The sequence below is a fragment of the Oncorhynchus nerka genome, linkage group LG1 (assembly GCF_034236695.1).
Source record: "Oncorhynchus nerka isolate Pitt River linkage group LG1, Oner_Uvic_2.0, whole genome shotgun sequence".
NCBI classification, from domain to species: Eukaryota; Metazoa; Chordata; class Actinopteri; order Salmoniformes; family Salmonidae; genus Oncorhynchus; species Oncorhynchus nerka.
Window position 1 is genome coordinate 18,970,289 of NC_088396.1, and position 21,622 is coordinate 18,991,910.

General features: G+C 43.1%; 1 protein-coding gene across 1 annotated transcript; it reads right to left on the reverse strand.

The window, feature by feature from the left end:
• Positions 1-1,019: 1,019 nt before the first annotated feature.
• Positions 1,020-19,347, reverse strand: LOC115109911 (insulin-like growth factor-binding protein 2-B). The gene is made up of 4 exons (XM_029635193.2): positions 18,978-19,347; positions 10,144-10,319; positions 7,928-8,068; positions 1,020-2,496 (listed from the first exon to the last, which is right to left on the reverse strand). Exons 1-4 carry the CDS (start codon positions 19,339-19,341, stop codon positions 2,317-2,319), a joined length of 861 nt encoding a protein of 286 aa, XP_029491053.1. The 5' UTR covers positions 19,342-19,347; the 3' UTR covers positions 1,020-2,316.
• Positions 19,348-21,622: the final 2,275 nt, after the last annotated feature.

Consider the following 21,622-nt stretch of genomic DNA (forward strand, 5'->3'; position numbering starts at 1 on the left):
CATGTTATCACATTTACTTTAAATAAGATCATGTGGTCATATGAAAATGTGTTTTTTGACCATTTCAAGTGATCACCAAAAATTGTGTTTTTTCCATAACGACAGTCTCACACATTAGTTTGTCCTTTCTTTTAATGTTTTAGTTGTAAATCATTGATACGTTGATATGGTATGACATGCTTGCATGTTTGTATTCATATCTTCATTCGGTCAGTGGGCCATCTAAGACAGTCAATGGTTGGCTCTCAACATTGTGGAAAGAGCCCATAGAAAAGTATGGGAAATCCAGATCCAGGGTTGGATAGGACACACAAGTGCAATACCCTCCTCCTCCTCCTCCTCCTCCTCCTCCTCCTCCTCCTCCTCCCACCAACCCTCACCTCCCTTCTCTCTGTTCGCCCTCTGCCTAGCAGTGTGTGGACTGGAGGTGTAGCAGCCAGGCCTCAGCGTTGGCATAGCAGACATACATTTGGGAACCTATGTTTATTTATAGACACTTTAACCCACTTAGTATCACATTTGTCAATGTCAGCCCTGGGTTCTAATCTCTCACCACTGTCAACACTTCATTAGTAACCCGCAACACCCCCCCACACCCCCTTTTTCAAACCACCACCCGCCGACCCGACCCCCATTCACCCTTTCCTCCAACACCCCCCTTCTACAAACCACCACCGATCCCCATACACCTTTCCCTTCGACCACCCCCACCACCCTTTGCCAGGGACGTCACCACATGGGCAGGATGCATGACAGTACCAGAGGGCAAAGAGACACACACAAACCACCACCCCAATTCCACTGCAGACTGGTGTCATCATGGTACAACATTGGTAGAGAGGTGGGAGGAGTGGACGAAGAGAGTGCAGAAGATGGATAGATTGGAGAAAGGGAGAGAGGAGGGGGTCAGAATTCTGGAGGATCAACAAGAGGGAGAGGACACATGAGGTGAAGGATAAAGAAGAAGGCAGAGTAGAAAATAATAGAAGAGAGAGAGAGAGAGACAGAGCTTGGTTGGGTACATTTTATTCAGACATTTTATTCAACAAGAGATGTACCTACATTTGATGAACTAATCAAGGAATACTCAAAAGATGAAAGTTATCTGAACATAAATGACTTAACCTTGTTGATGTGAGGGACCAACAGGATCCATCCATGCACAGGCTATTTCTCTGAATATCAGAGCTATATTAATAACAAAAACATGAGACTGTTTATCAGAACGAGGAGAGGACAGAAGAATGTGTATTGAAGAAGACAAATCATTAACATTACAGTTACCCTGCAGAAATCTCGGAACACTTCGATTAACACGTAACAATTTGGTAGCAGAGTACCTTAAGTTGCTTCTGTAGCCTACCTATGTAACTACACAGTAGTAACTGTAGTAACAACATTGTAGTTACATAGGAACTGCTGTGTAATAGCGTTGGTAATAGAGTGTGGCGGTATAGGTTATTAAGGTAAAGTGTTTCCAACCATTCAAACTAGCATTAGCGTGTAAGTACATCATCATCATTGGAATGATGCACTAACAACAGATGTAGACACCAAAATGAAGTGTCACCCATGGTTCGTTAGTTTGGTACGGATCTTCTATATGTCAAGGGCTTAATGTGAGGCTTTGTTAGTCCACCACACATATTGACTAGTGTGATGAGAGAAAGGTTGAATAAATAGATATGGAACGTGGCATGGAAGGCAAGCAGCTGCATAAATGGGAGGTTATATGCCGCCTGATACACCAATTGAACCAGATGCAGTGACAGCCCCGTGATTAGCATAGTGTTAGCTCCGGCATCCAAGCTACTCGCAGCACCTAGCCCTATGAATAGCAGGGGACACAGCCAGTCAAACACACACACACACACATATGCAGACACACGCACGCACACGAGCAATCAAGCAGGCAGGTACACACGCGCGCACAGTGCGTATGCCCACACAGTAAATACATATTCATGAAACCTGCTTTGGATTGTAGCATGGATAATATCCTTGCCTTGCTCTCACACCCCTTTTATCGAACATCTTGATTTGCGCAAATCTTTTTCACACGGGAGACCTGTCCTAAGACAAGAGAAGTACTCGTTATCTGTCCCTCTCACGCACACATAAACATATAAAGACAACAGCCCACCCCCCTATACACACACATAAACATATAAAGACAACACCCCCCCTATACACACACCTAAACAAAAACGTGTAGGCTGCATAGGAAAGAAACCCATGCACATGACAACAATATCAGCTGTCAGTCAAGTTGGACCTTTCCACCGTCGGGGATATCTGGATGTGGGTGAAGCTCTGCTATGTCTCTGCCATATGGAGGACAACAGTGGGCAGTGTCCCAGTCGCCATCTCCTGCTCCTCCACATACTGGCTGCATTTGGGGTCCCCCCGCACCTTCGTGGACTGGGTGATCTGGACACCCGTGAAGGGGTTAACGCACCAGCACTCGCCTCGCTGACCGTGGGTGGACATGTGGCACTGGAACACACGAGGGGGAAATGAGAGAGAAGGGTAGGGGGTGAGGGGGGAAAGGTGGGGGTTTAATGAGGCACTGGATACAGTCATAGATGGGGCGTTTGTTGGGGGCGTAGGCGGCATAACAAGAGGGCGTTTGAATTTGGATTGGCTGAGATGAGGTGGATGGGTAGGGCTCCCACCCGCAATAACAGCCCATCCTCGGGACATTCCCACCTCCCCATCCTCCCATCCCCCCTCTGTCCCCTCCAGCATGCTAGCTGGCCTCGGACCCCCTGTTGAGACCCTTCCCCCCTATCCCGAGAATGAGGTTATAATTGAACTGATTTAACTGGACACTTCTTAGGCCACGCAAGAAAGGACCACGGGGACAGGGCCTTAGGGGAGGAGAAAGAAAAAAAACACACTTTCCATTTTTTCCTTCAATGAGAAAGAACAAAAAGTGACAGTTACAGTAATTGCGAGAGGAACAAAATGATTACCGAACGATTAAGTGTTGTTGGAGGTGCAGTGTTTTTTGAGCCCTGGGAACCAAAGAGTTTTGTCATCAAAACAATGCCCTCATTTGCCTCTCTCTCTCTCTCACTCTCTTTCTCCCCTGTCCTCATTTTACCTCACACAGATGCCAAGATGAAGCATTTTCAGGATGCAGATATGTCATATCATTGTTTTGACCACATTCTAAAAATAAGTGGGTCCTTCCAGCAGCAAAGACAAGCTTGCAGAGGAAACTGGGAAAAGCCTCATTGGGAAACATTGTTTCGACTTAGTGTGGAAATCTTCCCAAGGTCTGCCTGAAAACAGTTTTATTACCTTGTAACTCTGGATACAGACGCTGTCGCCCCCATGTTGACAAAAATCGCCCCATTCTCAGGCATGGGGCGGGTGAGAGTGTGTGTGAGGGATGGTGGTGGATAAAGGGGGCATACTTTCCTGCTGGGCCTCTACCCACTGACTCTGCCTTTCAAGGTATTCTTGAAATAAATGTGTGTGCGTGCATGTGTGTGTGCTTGTGTACAGTGTGTGCGTGCAGATTATACGACCCTTTTTAACAGTATGAGTTGAGTTAATGGTCCTGCACAGTCATCTTATTTCCCAAGTAAAAATAGCCTTTAAATTACCAAAACATCACCCATAATATTTTTATGCTATTTAAATGCTCAGAACTGAAGAAATTTGACCTTTTCTCTTATCTGTAACTATCAGGGAGCCTGAACGAACAGGCTGAGTGGGCAGGGAGCTTATAATCATGAGCTCGCCTTGAATGACAGCTCTTTGAAACACCCATGTTGTTGCTAGGTGACAAGGTAAACAATGGGCCACATGTCATTGATGATAAGGTAAACAATGGGCCACATGTCATTCCAAGCCTAAATATCGGTGTTGTAGTACCCGAGTCCGGTCTAAAGACCACATATTGAATGTCTTGATCTTGTCTCTGTGTCATATACATTTTTACTTGGCCTTGACTCTGTCTCGGACAGTGAGAACTCATAATTTCTTTCCAAGACTAGCAGAGTAAAACATTCATAATTTTCAGCTTCCATTCAGTGAGTGCATAAAACCACTTCACCAGGCTATATCATGAATCATTAAAGGGATACTTTGGGATGTCCAGTATGAAAGAAGTTAGAGGTAGTTTCGAGAGCCAATGCTAACTAGCGTTAGCACAATGACTGGAAGTCTATGGGTATCTACTAGCATGCTACTGCATTTTCCAGTTCCCATTGGCTGTAGTGCCACGATGTTATGGCCAATAACAAGGAAAGCCAACGTGCCAAAGGTTGGGCCTAAAGCAATTTATAAGAGATCTTACAAAATGTTTTCTTAGGACTCTTTTGTTAAAATAATTTATGTTGATCTGATGTGTATGAGGAAGTGAATATGGATACAGCACTGGAGGTATTTATCAACGTATTTGTGCCCATGGTTGACAAGTATGCACCCGTTAAGAAAATAACTGTGAGAACTCTTAGCGCCCTCTGGATTGATGATGAATAACAAAAATGGTATGGTTCAAAGAAATTATGGAAAAGAGGTGGCAAACAAGTCATGCTGCTCAGCTGATTGGTTAACAAACTGTAAATGGAGGAATGTTGCACCTAAACCTACCAAAATGAAGAATAAATGATATTACAAAACCATGATAAATGACATAAAACACAATCTAAAAATACTTTGGAGTACCTTGAATTATACCATGCGAGGAAAACCCAATTCATTTACATCGTTCATTGAAATGGATGAGTCCTTTAGCTATTGCCAATCATTTCAATTACTATTTCCTTGGTAAAGTGGTAAAACTCAAAAGTGAAGTTACAACATCGAAACGATGAACCACCATATTTTGCTAAAAAACATCTAACAACGAAAGAGAAGGATTGCTGTTTTGAATTTGGTCAAGTTAGTGTGGGAGAGGTGAAAGAATTTGATTTGAAGTAATTCCACTGCCTAAAAATAGTAAAGCACCCTTTGCTGGCTCTAACAGCTTCCCAATCATTTTGCTGCCTGTTCTTAGTAAACTGAAGGAGAGAATTGTGTTTGACCAAATGCAATGCTATTTTTCAGAGAACAAGTTCACTACTGACTCTCAGCATACACATAGAGAAGGGCAATCAACTTATACTGACTGACTCAGATGACAAATTATTAGTGAAAATAAATTGATAGTAAGATTATATTTGGAGCTGTATTGTTAGATTACAGTGCTGCATTTGATGTTATTGATCATTATTATTATTATTCAACTGAGACTGCTCTTCTCTGTATCACGGAGGCGCTCCGCACTGCTAAAGCTAACTCTCTCTCCTCTGCTCTCATCCTTCTAGACCTATCGGCTGCCTTCGATACTGTGAACCATCAGATCCTCCTCTCCACCCTCTCCGAGTTGGGCATCTCCGGCACGGCCCACGCTTGGATTGCGTCCTACCTGACAGGTCGCTCCTACCAGGTGGCGTGGCGAGAATCTGTCTCCTCACCACGCGCTCTCACCACTGGCGTCCCCCAGGGCTCTGTTCTAGGCCCTCTCCTATTCTCGCTATACACCAAGTCACTTGGCTCTGTCATAACCTCACATGGTCTCTCCTATCATTGCTATGCAGACGACACACAATTAATCTTCTCCTTTCCCCCTTCTGATGACCAGGTGGCGAATCGCATCTCTGCATGTCTGGCAGACATATCAGTGTGGATGACGGATCACCACCTCAAGCTGAACCTCGGCAAGACGGAGCTGCTCTTCCTCCCGGGAAGGACTGCCCGTTCCATGATCTCGCCATCACGGTTGACAACTCCATTGTGTCCTCCTCCCAGAGCGCTAAGAACCTTGGCGTGATCCTGGACAACACCCTGTCGTTCTCAACTAACATCAAGGCGGTGGCCCGTTCCTGTAGGTTCATGCTCTACAACATCCGCAGAGTACGACCCTGCCTCACACAGGAAGCGGCGCAGGTCCTAATCCAGGCACTTGTCATCTCCCGTCTGGATTACTGCAACTCGCTGTTGGCTGGGCTCCCTGCCTGTGCCATTAAACCCCTACAACTCATCCAGAACGCTGCAGCCCGTCTGGTGTTCAACCTTCCCAAGGTCTCTCACGTCACCCCGCTCCTCCGCTCTCTCCACTGGCTTCCAGTTGAAGCTCGCATCCGCTACAAGACCATGGTGCTTGCCTACGGAGCTGTGAGGGGAACGGCACCTCAGTACCTCCAGGCTCTGATCAGGCCCTACACCCAAACAAGGGCACTGCGTTCATCCACCTCTGGCCTGCTCGCCTCCCTACCACTGAGGAAGTACAGTTCCCGCTCAGCCCAGTCAAAACTGTTCGCTGCTCTGGCCCCCCAATGGTGGAACAAACTCCCTCACGACGCCAGGACAGCGGAGTCAATCACCACCTTCCGGAGACACCTGAAACCCCACCTCTTTAAGGAATACCTAGGATAGGATAAAGTAATCCTTCTCACCCCCCTTAAAAGATTTAGATGCACTATTGTAAAGTGGCTGATCCACTGGATGTCATAAGGTGAACGCACCAATTTGTAAGTCGCTCTGGATAAGAGCGTCTGCTAAATGACTTAAATGTAAATGTAAAATCATACATTGGTATTGAAGAAACTCACTTGTTTTGGCTTTACATTACCTGCCATCACATGGTTGGAGAGTTATTTATCCAATAGAACCCAAAGTGTTCTTCAATGGAAGCTTCTCTAACATCACATATATACAATGCGTTGTCCCTCGAGGGAAGTTGTCTTCGGCCATATCAGTGTTACTGTTTTTTATGGACCCCATGACGAATAGCTGCAGCCTCTGCAAAAGCTAATGGGGAATCAAATAAACAAATAAATAAACAAATAAATACACTTCTGATGACTGGCAGCCTGGTGAAGCAGCAGCTTACTGAGCAACCGAGTTGTTCAGTGTTAGAATTCTGAGATTCGGTTGAAAAATATATTAGTATTGTCAGAAATGCTACAAAAATATAGCACATCATTGCTTATCTATTTGGCACTTGAAACAGATAAATTATAAATTGAATCAAAACTGTTGCCCCTAAAATGTATTCAGTCCGAAAGGTGGCAAGTCTAACTTTATGGATGCTGTAGTCTCGTTCTTATCCAATAGCGCGATATTGAGCTAGGTGGGGGGGGGGGGGGGGTCATCCAAATGCTGACAACCCTCATGAAAATCCGGTTCTCGGAAATGGCCAGATGGCTCATGACCAGGGGCAGGGAGTGCGTACCTACAATCAAGGTGATTTGCAAATTTCATCAACAATATTGGCGTAGTAAGTACATTTTAATTTAACATTGAGCTTCAACCAATATCTACAGATGAATAATATCATAAGGCCTTACTTTGATGCCCATGTTTACCCCAATATAGGGTTGTTAGGAACCTACTGGTTTACAGGCCACATCAGGCCTGCAAGTCGCATTATGCTGACTTGCGAAGTGATATGTAATTCCTATTGGAATCCAGACAGAGTTATGACATCCAACAGTTGGCATTTTTATTCAACCAAAATCTGCATTCCTTAATGACACTCAGGGTTGGGAATATTGATAAAGGGGACTACCTAAACCATTTAAACTAGAACAACCATTTCAGTAATGGGTGCAATAAATCTACCTAACTGAGAGTAGTCAGTTATTTATCTTTGTGTAGCATAAGATGAATGTATCAATTAATGTACATGCAAAAATCGAGCTGCAGAACAGCATGCTGGGGATAATGATAATGATGGCCATAGTTTTGATAGAAATGTTTTACTCTCCACAGAGTAAAACAGACACAATCACAATCTCACAGTCAACACTGGTTATTAACATCAACACTTTGATTCTTTTAGAAATGTTACACTGAAAAATCAACACTGACCAATATGCTGTGAGGCTGCAGTATATTGCATTGACCTTATCAATGATTAGAGGCTCACCTGTTTGAGATTGTATTGGCCCCTTCTGTCACAATTGGGGAAGTTGAGCTCGTACAGATCCTCCAGCGGTTCCCTGTTGTCATGGAAGGTCATCTTGGAGATCTCTTCCAGCACCTTGGCCATCTCCTGTTGACAAAGGCTCTGAAAAGCACAGACAAAATGCTGACTGTTGAACTAATACACCTTCAACTCAGCACCATCCCGTACATAGCGTTGAGCCAGTAACTGAAAGGCTGCTGGATCGAGTCCCCGAGCTGACAAGGTAAAAAAATATGTTGTTCTGCCCCTGAGCAAGGCAGTTAACCCACTGTTCCCCGGGCGTCAAAGATGTGGATGTCGATTAAGGCAGCCCCCCGCACCTGCCTTAAGGGGTTGGGTTAAATGCGGAAGGCATTCAGAAGGCATTCAGTTGTACAACTGACTAGGTATCCACCTTTCCTTTCCCTTAAATACGTGATTGAAATGTAAGACGGGTGCACAGTGTGACAGAGCTGAGGGGTGTGTTGAGGACTGTGGATCAGTGTGTCCTCCAATGGTTTGGTCCGGGACAAGAGGGGGGCATGACCCTCCAGGGTGCTTATCTGGACCTTACAATAACATATGGATGCTAAGTTCCCACACATTCTATTGAGGGAAGGAGGATGTAGAAAAAACAAACTTTTAACTGAGCAAGACATCTCATTTCTAGATGGAGTAAATAATGATCTCACTATATCTACCTCAAACTCCAAACACTCACATTAACAGGAAACCCATCTTTAACACTCCATTTCACCAAACCCCAGGCTGGAACACAACTTACCAACCCCCAGAACTGACTCCCCCATTTGCCTACCCCCATTTACTGCATTAGTATATCCATTGTTGTCTCTAATGGTCTCATCAATTGTGTTTCCCTCGCTTATTTTGTGTTTTGTGGCAATACATAGAGTTAAATGAGGGAGAAGATCTGGGCATGTATATGATTGTTTCCTAGGTCGGAACACTTATGGCTCTTCTCTGTGGGCCCCGGGGGCCACGCTTATTAGCATGCCACATATTTTTGCTTTAAACAAAGTTCACATGAACCGGACGACAATGGGTTGTTTGGGAAATTAATTTAGGGCTAACTAGGGTTGTGTTAGTCAACTAATAACAAGGTTGTCCTTGTAAGCCACGTGATCTTGAATGAAGCACATAAACACTGTTGAATGAGTGCTGTTTGTTGGCAGTGTGCAAATTTAACACAATTCAACTTAGCTCTAATATTTCTACTGATTGATGGTGAAAATACTGCCAATACATTTACATTACATTTAAGTCATTTAGCAGACGCTCTTATCCAGAGCGACTTATTTGATAGTATTTTGTAAACAGTATTAAAGTATTAAGTAAGTATTAAAATAAATGTATAAGAATATTGGCCTTCAGTGGTCTATGTAAATAAATGACAATCTGTCAACACATATAAATATATAAAGATTGTGTCTTTGTGTGTGTACGGAAGAGGGTACTGCCATACCAAATACCAACCTGGGTCATTAAGGCCAGTATTCAATCAATTGCATATAGTGGATTTACAGATACCACTTTCAGAACTGTGATCAATTTACACAACAGCGTGTTTAGAAAGGTTGGGAGGCTCTAGGATCAGTTGACCCTACCCAAATCCATGTTTTTCTACCCAATTTCATGATATCCAATTGTTAGTTACAGTCCTGACCCATCGCTGCAACTCCCATACAGACTCGGGAGAGGCGAAGGTCAAGAGCCATGCATTTTCCGAAACACGGCCCTGCCAAGCCACACAGCTTCTTGACACACTGCTCGCTTAACCCGGCCAAACCAATGTTTCGGAGGAAACACGGTACAACTGGCGACCGTGTTAGCGTTCATGCTCCCGGCACGCCACAGTTGCTAGAGTGCGATTGGACAAGGACATCTCGGCCGGCCAAACCCTCCCCTAACCCAGATGATGCTGGGCCAATTGTGCGTCGCCTTATAGGTCTCCCGCTGCGACAAAGTCCGGTATCAAACCCGGTTCTGTAGTGACGTCTCAAGCACTGCGAAGCAGTGCCTTAGACCGCTGCACAACTCAGGAGGCCCTAAGTTTAGCCATTCTAAGCTATGTAGTGTCATAATACTAATTGCTCATCAAGTTTCTGAACTGTATCTCTCGGAAAGCGGATGTGAACAAAAATGGATTTTTATTTATTTTTGGAATGGTTTGTCCTGACCTGAGTGGCCCGCTGGGTCCTAGGTTCCTCAGGGCGGTTGTTGGCCTTCATCTTGGTCTTGAGCTCGTTCTGGGCCTGCCTCAAAGCCTTCTGTTTGGACCACATCCAAGGGCTGGCGTCTTTGGTCGGCTTCTTCTGAGGGGGGCCCTCAGTGCCCTGCAGCTCCTCTATAGATCCTGCATGCACGCACACACACACACACACACACACACACACACACACACACACACACACACACACACACACACACACACACACACACACACACACACACACACAAATAAACAAAGACTTAGTGCACTCTTAGAAAAAAAGTGATACTGTATCTAGAACCAAAAAGGGTTCTTCGGCTGTCCCCATAGAAGAACCCTATGAAGAACACCTTTTGGTTCCAATTAGAACCCTTTTGGGTTCCTTGTAGAACTGTTTTCAAAGAGGGTTCTACATGGAACCAAGAATAGTTATCCTATTGGGACAGCCACAGAACCATTTTGGAACCTTTTATTCTAAGAGTGTACATCCCCCGAATACAACCAAGGATATCTGCACATAAAAAGTTTTACTGCACCGGAAACTCGTTCCAAACAAAGAGAAAATGATTGCTAAAGAAAATGTTCCCTTTATAGACTCTCAGGGTCGACAGAACACATACACCCACACCCATAGATACACACACAATTGTTTGCTCTCCTTTAATTAATCCCAAAGGAGCTTTCAAAGCACTATGTTTCTAATGACAGGTTTCTGTAAACAATGTGTTATCTTTGGAAGACAAAGATTCACATTGGCTTCCTCAAGGCACCATCCTGCTGGTACAGTATGTGTCTCACACACTGATGTCACTTCTCCTGCTGGGCAGTGAGTCTCAGAAGTGGTCGGGACTATAATCTTATTGCTGACAGTTTGTATGTACTACAGGTTGTAAATAATGATGAGAGATGGTGCCTAAGATTAGTTGTGTTGTTAAAATCAAAGCCCTCAGCACATACGGTGCCTTCAGAAAGTATTCACACTCCTTGTCTTTTTCCACAGAATTTAAAATGGATTACATTTATATATGTTTTTGCCACTGGCCTACACATAATACCCCATCATGGCAAAGTGGATTTAAAAATAAAAAAAATCTATACAAATTATTTTGAAATTAAAAACTGAAATATCTTGAGTCGAAAAGTATTTTCATTGCCTTTGTTATGGCAAGCCTAAATAAATTCCGGAGTAAAACTATGCTTTAACAAGTCACACATAATAGGTTGCATGGACTCTTCTTGCAATAATATAGTTTAGAACGACTACCTCATCTCTGTACCCCGCATATACATATCCGGGTTCAATCCCGGGCTGTGTCGATGCCGGCTCCGACCGGGAGACCTATGAGGCGACGCACAATTGGCCCGCGTTAGGGGAGGGTTTGGCCGGCTGGGGTGTCCTTGTCCCATCGCGTTCTAGCAACTCCTGTGGTGGGCTGGGCACAGTGCACGCTGACACGGTCGGCAGTTGTACAGTGTTTCCTCCGACACATTGGTGCGGCTGGGTAGGCCATCACTGTAAATAAGAATTTGTTCTTAAACCTGTTAAGTCTACCCCCTACTTTTTCGAAACATTCTGTTAAAAATCGCGCAACATTTCAGCGTGCCAGGAATATAGTATATGCATATGATTAGTATGTGTGGATAGAAAACACTCTGACGTTTCTAAAACTGGTTAAATCACGGCTGTGACTATAACATAACGTGTGTTTCATCGAAAAGCGCAAGAAAAACTGATCACCAAAATCTGGAAAATATATCAATGCGCCACTTGCATGTATTGTCTATTGGAAAGCAAATTACATGGGGCTGAGATTGCAAGTCCTACAGCTTCCACACGATGTCGCCAGTCTTGTCAATTGCCTGGGCTTTGTTTCTTGGTCAAACGAGTGAGAGAGAGCCCATTCCTTCCGGTCTCCGACAGGATGTTTTGGATGAGAAATTTCCGAACATGATTTCAAGACGTGGAGCTATTGAATACACATCGCCCCGTGATCAATTTGATAGATTATTAACGTTTACTAATACCTAAAGTTGGATTACAAAAGTATTTCGAAGTGTTTTGTGAAAGTTTATCGTGGACTTTTTTAATTTAAAAAAATGACGTTGCGTTTTAAAACGGTGTTTTTTCCTGGATCACACACTCTTCATAGATCGATATTTAGGGTATATATGGACCGATTTAATCGAAAAAAAAAAGACCCAATAGTGATGTTTATGGGACATCTAGGAGTGCCAACAAAGAAGATCGTCAAAGGTAATGAATGTTTTATATTTTATTTCTGCGTTTTGTGTAGCGCCGGCTATGCTAATTATTTTGTTTATGTCCCCTTCAGGTATTTCGGGGCGTTGCATGCTATCAGATAATAGCTTCTCATGCTTTCGCCGAAAAGCATTTAAAAAATCTGGGATCTGGGGACTCATTAAAAATATTTTCAGTCTCCTGAGAGGGAAAAGGTGTTGCCGTGCTCTCTTCACAACTGTCTTGGTGTGTTTGGACCATGTTAGTTTGTTGGTGGAACTTGAAACTCTCGACACGCTCCACTTCAGCCCCGTCAATGTTAATGGGGGCCTGTTCAGCCTTCCTTTTCCTATAGCCCACGATCACTTTGTTTTGCTCACATTGAGGGAGAAGTTGTTGTCCTGGCACCACACTGCCAGGTCTCTGACCTCCTCCCTATAGGCTGTCTCCTCATTGTCAGTGATCAGGCCTGCCACCGTCATCAGCAAAATGAATGATGGTGTTGGAGTCGTGCTTGACCACGCAGTCATGGGAGAACATGGAGTACAGGGGGGGACTAAGCACGCACCCCTAAGGGGCCCCAGTGTTGAGTATCAGCGTGGCAGATGTGTTGTTGCCTACCATTACCACCTGGGGGAGGCCCGTCAGGAAGTACAGGATCCAGTTGCAGAGGGAGGTGTTTAGTCCCAGGGTCCTTAGCTTAGTGATGCACTTTGTGGGTACTATGGTGGTAAACGCTGAGCTCTAGTCAATGAACAGCATTCTCACATAGGGGTTCCTTTTATCCAGGTAGGAAAGGGCAGTGTGGATTGCAATTGAGAATTGGAGTGGGTCTAGGGTTTCCAGCATGATGGTGTTGATGTGAGCCATGACCAGCCTTTCAAAGCACTTCATGGTTACCAACGTGAGTGCTACGGGTGGTAATCATTTAGGCAGGTGGTCTGTTTGAAACATGTACGTATGTAAATTAGACATTTCTGTATTTAATTTTCACAAAATGCACAAAATAATTTCTAAACATTTGTTTTCACTTTGTCATTATGTGGTACTGAGAGTAGATGGGTGAGAAAAAGCATACATTTGATCAATTTTGAATTCAGTCTGTAACAAAACAAAATGTGGACTCAAGTCAAGAGGTATGCAAACCTTATGAAGGCACTATATATGAGCCTCTAGCTGAGAGAGATTGAATCCCAGTCCCACCTGTCTTTTACACTGTTTCTCTTCTATCTGTAAAAATATATATAATTATAAAAAATAAAACAATTGTGGTGGTGGATAAAGTTGTACCCAACTGTTAATCTTTGTTTGGTCCACCTGAAGTTTTATCATCATTGGCAAAGCGTTATCTGTATTACAACAGAAGCTGCTCCCAGTTACTGTCTTTCACACTACCCTTTTGTAGCATCACTCTCGGTTCACTAAAATCAGGCTGAATTGGCCCAACAATGGATATGGGGTATTTTTCAGGAGGGCTCAGAATTACAAAACGTCTACATTCTGATATAGTTACACTCATTTCCTAATCACTCAGTTTTGAAAACCCGAAACGCTGTTTATAATTTAGCTTAATTTTTCTATTCTTATAGAGAACACTGGTGCAGAATTGTTGACTATGGATCAGAACATTACTCCCTATCATGGGAAGCGAGCACGGAATAGTATGGAAGCACTTTTAGCCTGGTTGTCTTGCTGAGTAAGGACTTTCTGCCTGCCTTCTCAGTGGAGGTGAACTACCTCCTGGGGGCACTGTGTGAGCATGTGTGTGTTTGTGCATGTGTGTGTGTGTGTGTGTGTGTGTGTGTGTGTGTGTGTGTGTGTGTGTGTGTGTGTGTGTGTGTGTGTGTGTGTGTGTGTGTGTGTGTGTGTGTGTGTGTGTCACTCCACTAACTCTTATCTGTAATTAGGGAGACACAAACAGAGGAATGCAGCTCTAAGACAGTAAACCACTCCCAGGAGGGAGAGCAACCCATTGACTTGACAAAGGTATTCAAACAGTATTCAGAGAGAGAGAGAGAGAGAGAGAGAGAGAGAGAGAGAGAGAGAGAGAGAGAGAGAGAGAGAGAGAGAGAGAGAGAGAGATTTTTTCACTTTAGTTTATTATCTAGTTCACCTGCTTTGGCAATGTTAACATATGTTTAACATGCCAATAAAGCCCTTAAATTGAATTGAGAGACAGAGAGCGAGAGAGGATGAGAGAATGAGAGAGGGGGTATTCAAATCTAATTTTGTGTGTATTTATATACCATTTTTTATTACTTTACTTAGTATGCTTCTCCTCAAAATGTACGGAATGGCTTACTGTCCACTCTGGTTAAAATGTCCACAGCAGTAGAGAGTATAGCGTTCAGAGTTCTGGACAGATTGAATGCTTTGTGGCAGTAGCTATTGAAATTCCAAATTTCAGAAAATTATACAAGTTTCAGCCAACAACCGTCAGCTTGTTAGTTTTACTTTGAAACACTAGTGTTGATCCCATCTTGGCAGCATAGCAACTGCATGTTAGAAAGTTATGTGAACCTTGGCTTTGAGAATGCTACTGAACATGCTTTCACAGCTGTCTGAATTAGTGATATACAGTATTTACAATGTCAATTAAAACGGTATCGTTCTTTTGGACATTGGTTGTCATTTACAGTATGACTGTGCTCAAAATGTGGTAAATAGGTTGCAAATCACACCTTTTTTCTTCTGCCAAGATAATGGCCGTACCTTGTGATGGTTCCTTTCACTTACGGCTAAACCTCTTCAAACAAGTTCAGTTGGCAAACAGTCAAATTATTGTGTAGGTTTTGTCGAAGCAGGGAGCCCAAAAATATGATGGTTTGCTTCTTCTTCCAGCTCAAGTTCTCTGCTCCCAAAGGACATGAGGTCTAGTCTTGTGACTTAGTACTTATTCCAAAAGGAATCACAGTCAAATGTGTCATATCAGTCAACCTCCATAGATTTTGTGTCAATTGCAATGTGTCTAACTTATGCTAAAAAGCTAGCAACAACTCACAAGTAGAGATACAAAGAGTCCCAAAATCATCATCATGGAATAGTAATGATGTGCCTAACATCATCCCCAGGCTAATTGCGCATATAAACACTGACAGGGGTCTGAACTGATTTCACCTCGGTTTTTCTCCTAAAAAAAAACTAGATTTGAATCTTGAGGGTGTGGTTTGATGTGTATGTGTATGTGTTATGATCAATATATGGCAGTTATTGTTGTTTGTTCCTCTTCACTTACCGTAGTTGAGTTATCCCAAGCCCCAAACATCCTGCACCACCGTGCTATCTACGAAATTGTCTAAAGGAATGACAGTTGTGTTTGTGATGCTAATGTTGACTCACGAAATGTGTGGATGTTTGAGTTGGGGGGAAAAAACAAGCCTTTGATAATGAACATTTCTTGGTCTTTCAACATAACATTGGCGATGATGTATTGTAGCTATGGAGTGGGTCTAGGGTTTCTGGGATAATGGTGTTGATGTGAGCCATGACCAGCCTTTCAAAGCACTTCATGGCTACAGACGTGAGTGCTACAGGTCGGTAATCATTTTGGCAGGTTACCTTAGTGTTAATTTCGGCACAGGGACTATGGTGGTCTGCTTGAAACATGTTGGTATTACAGACTAAGTCAGGGACAGGTTGAAAATGTCAGTAAAGACACTTGCCAGTTGGTCAGCACATGCTCGGAGTACACGTCCTGGTAAACCGTCTGGCCCTGCAGCCTTGTGAATGTTGACCTGTTTAAAGGTCTTACTCACATCGGCTAGGGAGAGCTTGATCACACAGTCGTCCGGAACGGTAATTTAGCTTGTCTGGTAGGTTCATGTCACTGGGCAGCTCGTGGCTGTGCTTCCCTTTGTAGTCTGTAATAGTTTGCAAGCCCTGCCACGAGAGTCAGAGATGGTGTAGTATGATTTAGTCTTAGTCCTGTATTGACACTTTGTCTGTTTGATGGTTCCTCTGGGGGCATAGTGGGATTTCTTAAAGGCTTCCAGGTTGGAGTCCCGCTCCTTGAAAGCAGAAGCTCTACCCTTTAGAGCTCAGTGCGGATTTTTCCTGTAATCCATGGCTTCTGGTTGGGGTATGTACTTACGGTCACTGTGGTGGTGATGTCATCGATGCACTTATTGATGAAGCCAGTGACTGCTGTGGTGTACTCCTCAATGCCATCAGAAGAGTCCCGGAACATTCCAGTCTGTACGAGCAAAACAGTCCTGTAGCTTTGCAGGACTAAATTGTGCATCATCAGTATTCATTATACATCACCAGTAATACCTGGTTTGCATACCTATTCTTGCCTTAGCATTTACTGGTAGATATCATAACTTGGAACATCTTTCCTACTGCTTTCCTCCATGCAACAACCAGTTGTTTGAGAGCTGCATGCTGTCTCTGCCCAACAGATTATATATAGGCTATATGTGTGCAGCAAGCATGTGATAAATAATCAACTTAACAAATGAACAGCTTTGGGGTCCATCTGTTTTTTTAAATCAATTATATAGCCTTGATTAAAAAAAAAGACATTATTACATTATACTGTATTTATTGGCGCAAGCGGGCCACTGACGGGGATGATCGACTGCCTTGGAGGGTTTCCAAAACCTTCCCTGTATGTTGGTTTAGCCCTGACACACACAGACAGGGGCATTCCCGTGCCTTTGTTTCCTATTCAGAAAGTTGGTTTACTTTTGGTCAATTGCACATTAATGTTCAAATAAATCATGATGATAAAAAAAGCAACTTTTTAACCAAAAACTAATGTGACCAGATAAAAAATTGGTAGCTTGGAAAACTATATTTTCAGAGTTCCTTCCCCACACTGTTAATGGATATGCATTTGGACTTTCTCCCTGACTTTCTATTTTCATTTGGACTTTTTCCGGAACTTGCCACTGGGCTAATGAAGGCTGTGTTTGAAGCTTTGGTCTACCAGACATTCTGAGCATTGGGAGAAAGTCTGGTGAACAAGATTATGATGTGCATAACTTGCCTAACTAATGCTAACAAGTTGCTACAGTGTACAGCTGCTATTAAGAGCTCTGCCTTCATAACATATTTGATTCGTTTGGAAATGGACCTTTTCAACTCGTCTCCATCCCGTTTTGACCTCTAAAAGGCTCAGAATTCTCAGAGTTCTCCAGGCACGTAACTTTCCCTTTCGGAACAGGTTAAATCTAATGCTAATGGGGTTCAATAAAGGTACTAACATGCAGTTGCCACCCAGAGTGCACCCTCTCTATCCTAACAGATGTTAGATCTTAATGTGATCACCCTATTGTTACAGGAAATGTCCTGCACAGCTAGAAATGCAAACCTTTAGTGTTTTGAGGTTTAAAAAGGCTTCTAAAGTTTGTAATTTCCACTGTATAATGTCTGATTTAATTAGAATCCACACAATAATTTAAATGATTTTCCTGCTGTGGGAAATGGGTCAAATTAAGTCTACAACCTGTAGGGGTGTGAGCACACCATTACCTGCGGGGCTACAAGGGCAATCCCAGTTCACAGACAATGCATAGAGAAGGAGGAGAAAGAGAGAAAGTACGAGACAATAAAGAGGCAAACATGTAGTTGTTTGCAATCAACATGCAAAGACAGTCACTATTAGCTCTTCCAAATCTGGGAATCTTTTTGTCAGAACCCACTGTTTTTGAGAGACTGAATGCAGTTCCAGCCTATGCATTGTGTGCTCAGTCAGATGAGGACAAATCTTCAAACATCCACCCAAGCACAGAATCCCTTGAAAATGATGAGTTCATCCTGAGTGTACTGTATGTACTCTGAATTTTGTGCGTTTATTTTGGTACGAAAGCACATGAGTTCGTACAGCATTTCCCATTGCTGAAAGATGTGATGTCATGCCAATAACAGCAACAGTTATCAAACAAACACATGATGGAGGGAGGGAGATGGATGAAGGGGGGAGGGGGGAGCTATGTGTAGGAATATGACATGCTACCTAATTAAAGATAATTTAGAGAGCCCCAAGCTTACAAGACACCTGGCACCTAATAGTGCCTTTTTTACACTTGACTGGCTCATGAAATGGAAATACTCATGTGAAGGGGATGCTGTATGTGAGATGGCACTAAGTTACTGCCGGCAGCATTAATCTTTGACCTCTGCTTTGGGCATTAAAAAAAGGGGGAAAATTGTCATGCACTTACTTTGTTTAAAAAAACAGAGAAATAGGATCAGACAAACATGGTTAGCAGTTTGACAAAAATAGATGAATAGCATTTGGATCTACCTGTTAGTCCAAACACACCACGGATGTCAACATTCATTTCCAGAAATCAATGATGATCCATTGAACAAATCCTTGTTATTTCTAAATACATGTTTTGCCATTTACACCTAATAAGGGGACTACTTGGGGTATTGATTTCTAATGGAAACATATAGAGAAGCAATAGATCTCCAGTATACCAGCCTATGACATTCAGCAGATATCATGCACTTCAATATTGTGAACTCCTTTGTGGCCGATTAAAGACATGTATAACACAGAATACTTGTAACCCTACAATAATGATAACCTTCTCTTACGACAGTCTACTTACCACTCTTGTCCTGATGCTCTTGAGTGAGGTTGGGTACCGGGTCTACTTTGTGTGAGCATCGTCCTGACCCCTGAACCAGCTGCTCCAAGGGCAATTCTGAATCTGCAGTGGGATAACAATGCAGCCCTGTGGAACACCGCGGTGTGTAGATGCCGCAGAATTCGCCTTCTAACCGGGAACACACTGGGCAGCAGCCACAGCCGGGCTCCCTGACTATCTCAGTGCAGGTTGTAGCAAGCATAGGACATGCAGCTTGGCGCTCCGCAGCACAGCTCGGACAATGGAATACCACGCCCCCGAGCAATAGACCCGGCAGAGCAAGAAATGTAAGCAGCAGCAAACTGCAGCCATAATATAGCACCATTCTACCTCGAGCTGTACCGTCTAATAAAGAGTAACATGAATAGATAAGGATGTAAACTTTGGGTCCAAAAGTGGAACCTTCAACTGTGTTAGCATAGTAAACAAGTGGGAGACCCAGTGGTGCAATCTGCAGGGTCCTATCAACTGTCATGTTTCTGATATTTTATGTCTTGAAGGCAGGTAATTAACGACATGTAGCTTGCAGTGAGTTGTCTCTTGCATAACCTTAGTGTGCAGTAGATAACGAATTACTGAAGGAACAAATGATCAAATGTCAATATCTGAATAAATATTTTCGAATAGCCATGCTTCGACTATAGCAAGAGCTTGCTTTGTGCTTTCAAATGATGTTATCTTTACTTAGAACATTTTAAATATTATCTTAGGCTGCACTGCTGTCCCGAGTGAAAAATTATCCTAAGCATTAATACATCTGATTCAGCCATAATGTCAAGATAATTTTTGCTCTTCATGAGAGTATGTTTAAACAACAAGCAGCAGAGCAGAGAAACAGAACTTTCCAAGGGAATATTACAGCGTGTGCTGGGTGTCTCTGACATGACCACTCCATTTCTCGCATTACCATTTACACTCAATTAAAGCTGTCCCAAGGACCGAAATGGATCTCCCTCCCCCATATGTCCCATTGATTTATTGGTAGTGAGTAGGGGTTGTTGTGCTTATCCAGCAAGCAGGCTTCTGTAAACGCATACAGGGTATCTGTGTCTCTTGGCCACCGTGGAGAGCAATGTTTGTTGACTCAAGGGGTCCAAAGATAGCACAACCACTGTAGGAGCCTATCCTGCAGGGGCCTACGTTAGCAGATATTAATGAAGCTTATTTGTCTTAGTGGGTGCCTTCTTACTTTATAGCATGTACAGTTGAAGACAGAAGATTACATACACCTTAGCTAAGTACATTTAAACTCAGAATTTCACAATTCCTGATATTTAATCTGAGTAAAACTTCCCTGTCTTAGGTCAGTTAGGATCACCACTTTATTTTAAGAATGTGAAATGTCAGAATAATAGTAGAGAGAATGATTTATTTCAGCTTGTATTTCTTTCATCACATTCCCAGTGGGTCAATTACTATTTGGTAGCATTGCCTTTAAACTGTTTAACTTGGGTCAAACAGTTTGGGTAGCCTTCCACAAGCTTCCCACAATAAGTTGGGTGAATTTTGGCCCATTGCTCCAGAAAGAGCTGGTGTAACTGAGTCAGGTTTGTAGGCCTCCTTACTCTTACGCACTTTTTCAGTTCTGCCCACAAATTTTCTATGGGATTGAGGTCAGGGCTTTGTGATGAACACTCCATCAGGGCTTTGTGATGGACACTTCAATACCCCGACTTTGTTGTCCTTAAGCAATTTTGACACAACTTTGGAAGTATGCTTGGGGTCATTGTCCAATTGGAAGACCCATTTGTGATCAAGCTTTAACTGATGACTTGAGATGTTGCTTCAATATATCCACATAATTTTACTTCCTCATGATGCCATCTATTTTGTGAAGTGCACCAGTCATTTTACTGTGGATATAGATACTTTTGTACCTGTTTCCTCCAGCATCTTCACAAGGTCCTTTGCTGTTGTCCTGGTATTGATTTGCACTTTTCGCACCAAAGTACGTTCATCTCTAGGAGACAGAACGCGTCTCCTTCCTAAGCGGTATGACGGCTGTGTGGTCCCATGGTGTTTATACTTGCGTACTATTGTTTGTACAGATGAACGTGGTACCTTCAGGTGTTTGGAAATTGGTCCCAAGGATGAACCAGACATTTGGAGGTCTACAATTTATTTCTGAGGTCTTGGCTGATTTCTTTTGTTTTCCCATGGTGTCAAGCAAAGAGGCACTGAGTTTGAAGGTAGGCCTTGAAATACATCCACAGGTACACCTCCAATTGACTCAAATTATGTCAATTAGCCTATCAGAAGCTTCTAAAACCATGACATATTTTCTGGAATTTTCCAAGCTGGCACTGTCAACTTAGTGTATGTACACTTCTGAAACACTGGAATTGTGATACAGTGAATTATAAGTGAATTAATCTGTCTGTAAACAATTGTTGGAAAAATTACTTGTGTCATGCACAAGGTAGAGATGTCCTAACCGACTAGCCAAAACTATAGTTTGTTAACAAGACATTTGTAGAGTGGTTGAAAAATGAGTTTTAATGACTCTAACCTAAGTGTATGTAAACCTCCGACTTCAACTGTATATATACTGTACAGTATATGGTCAGCGGGTTGCCTACCCGGAATGCATCGTAGAGGGCAGAGGA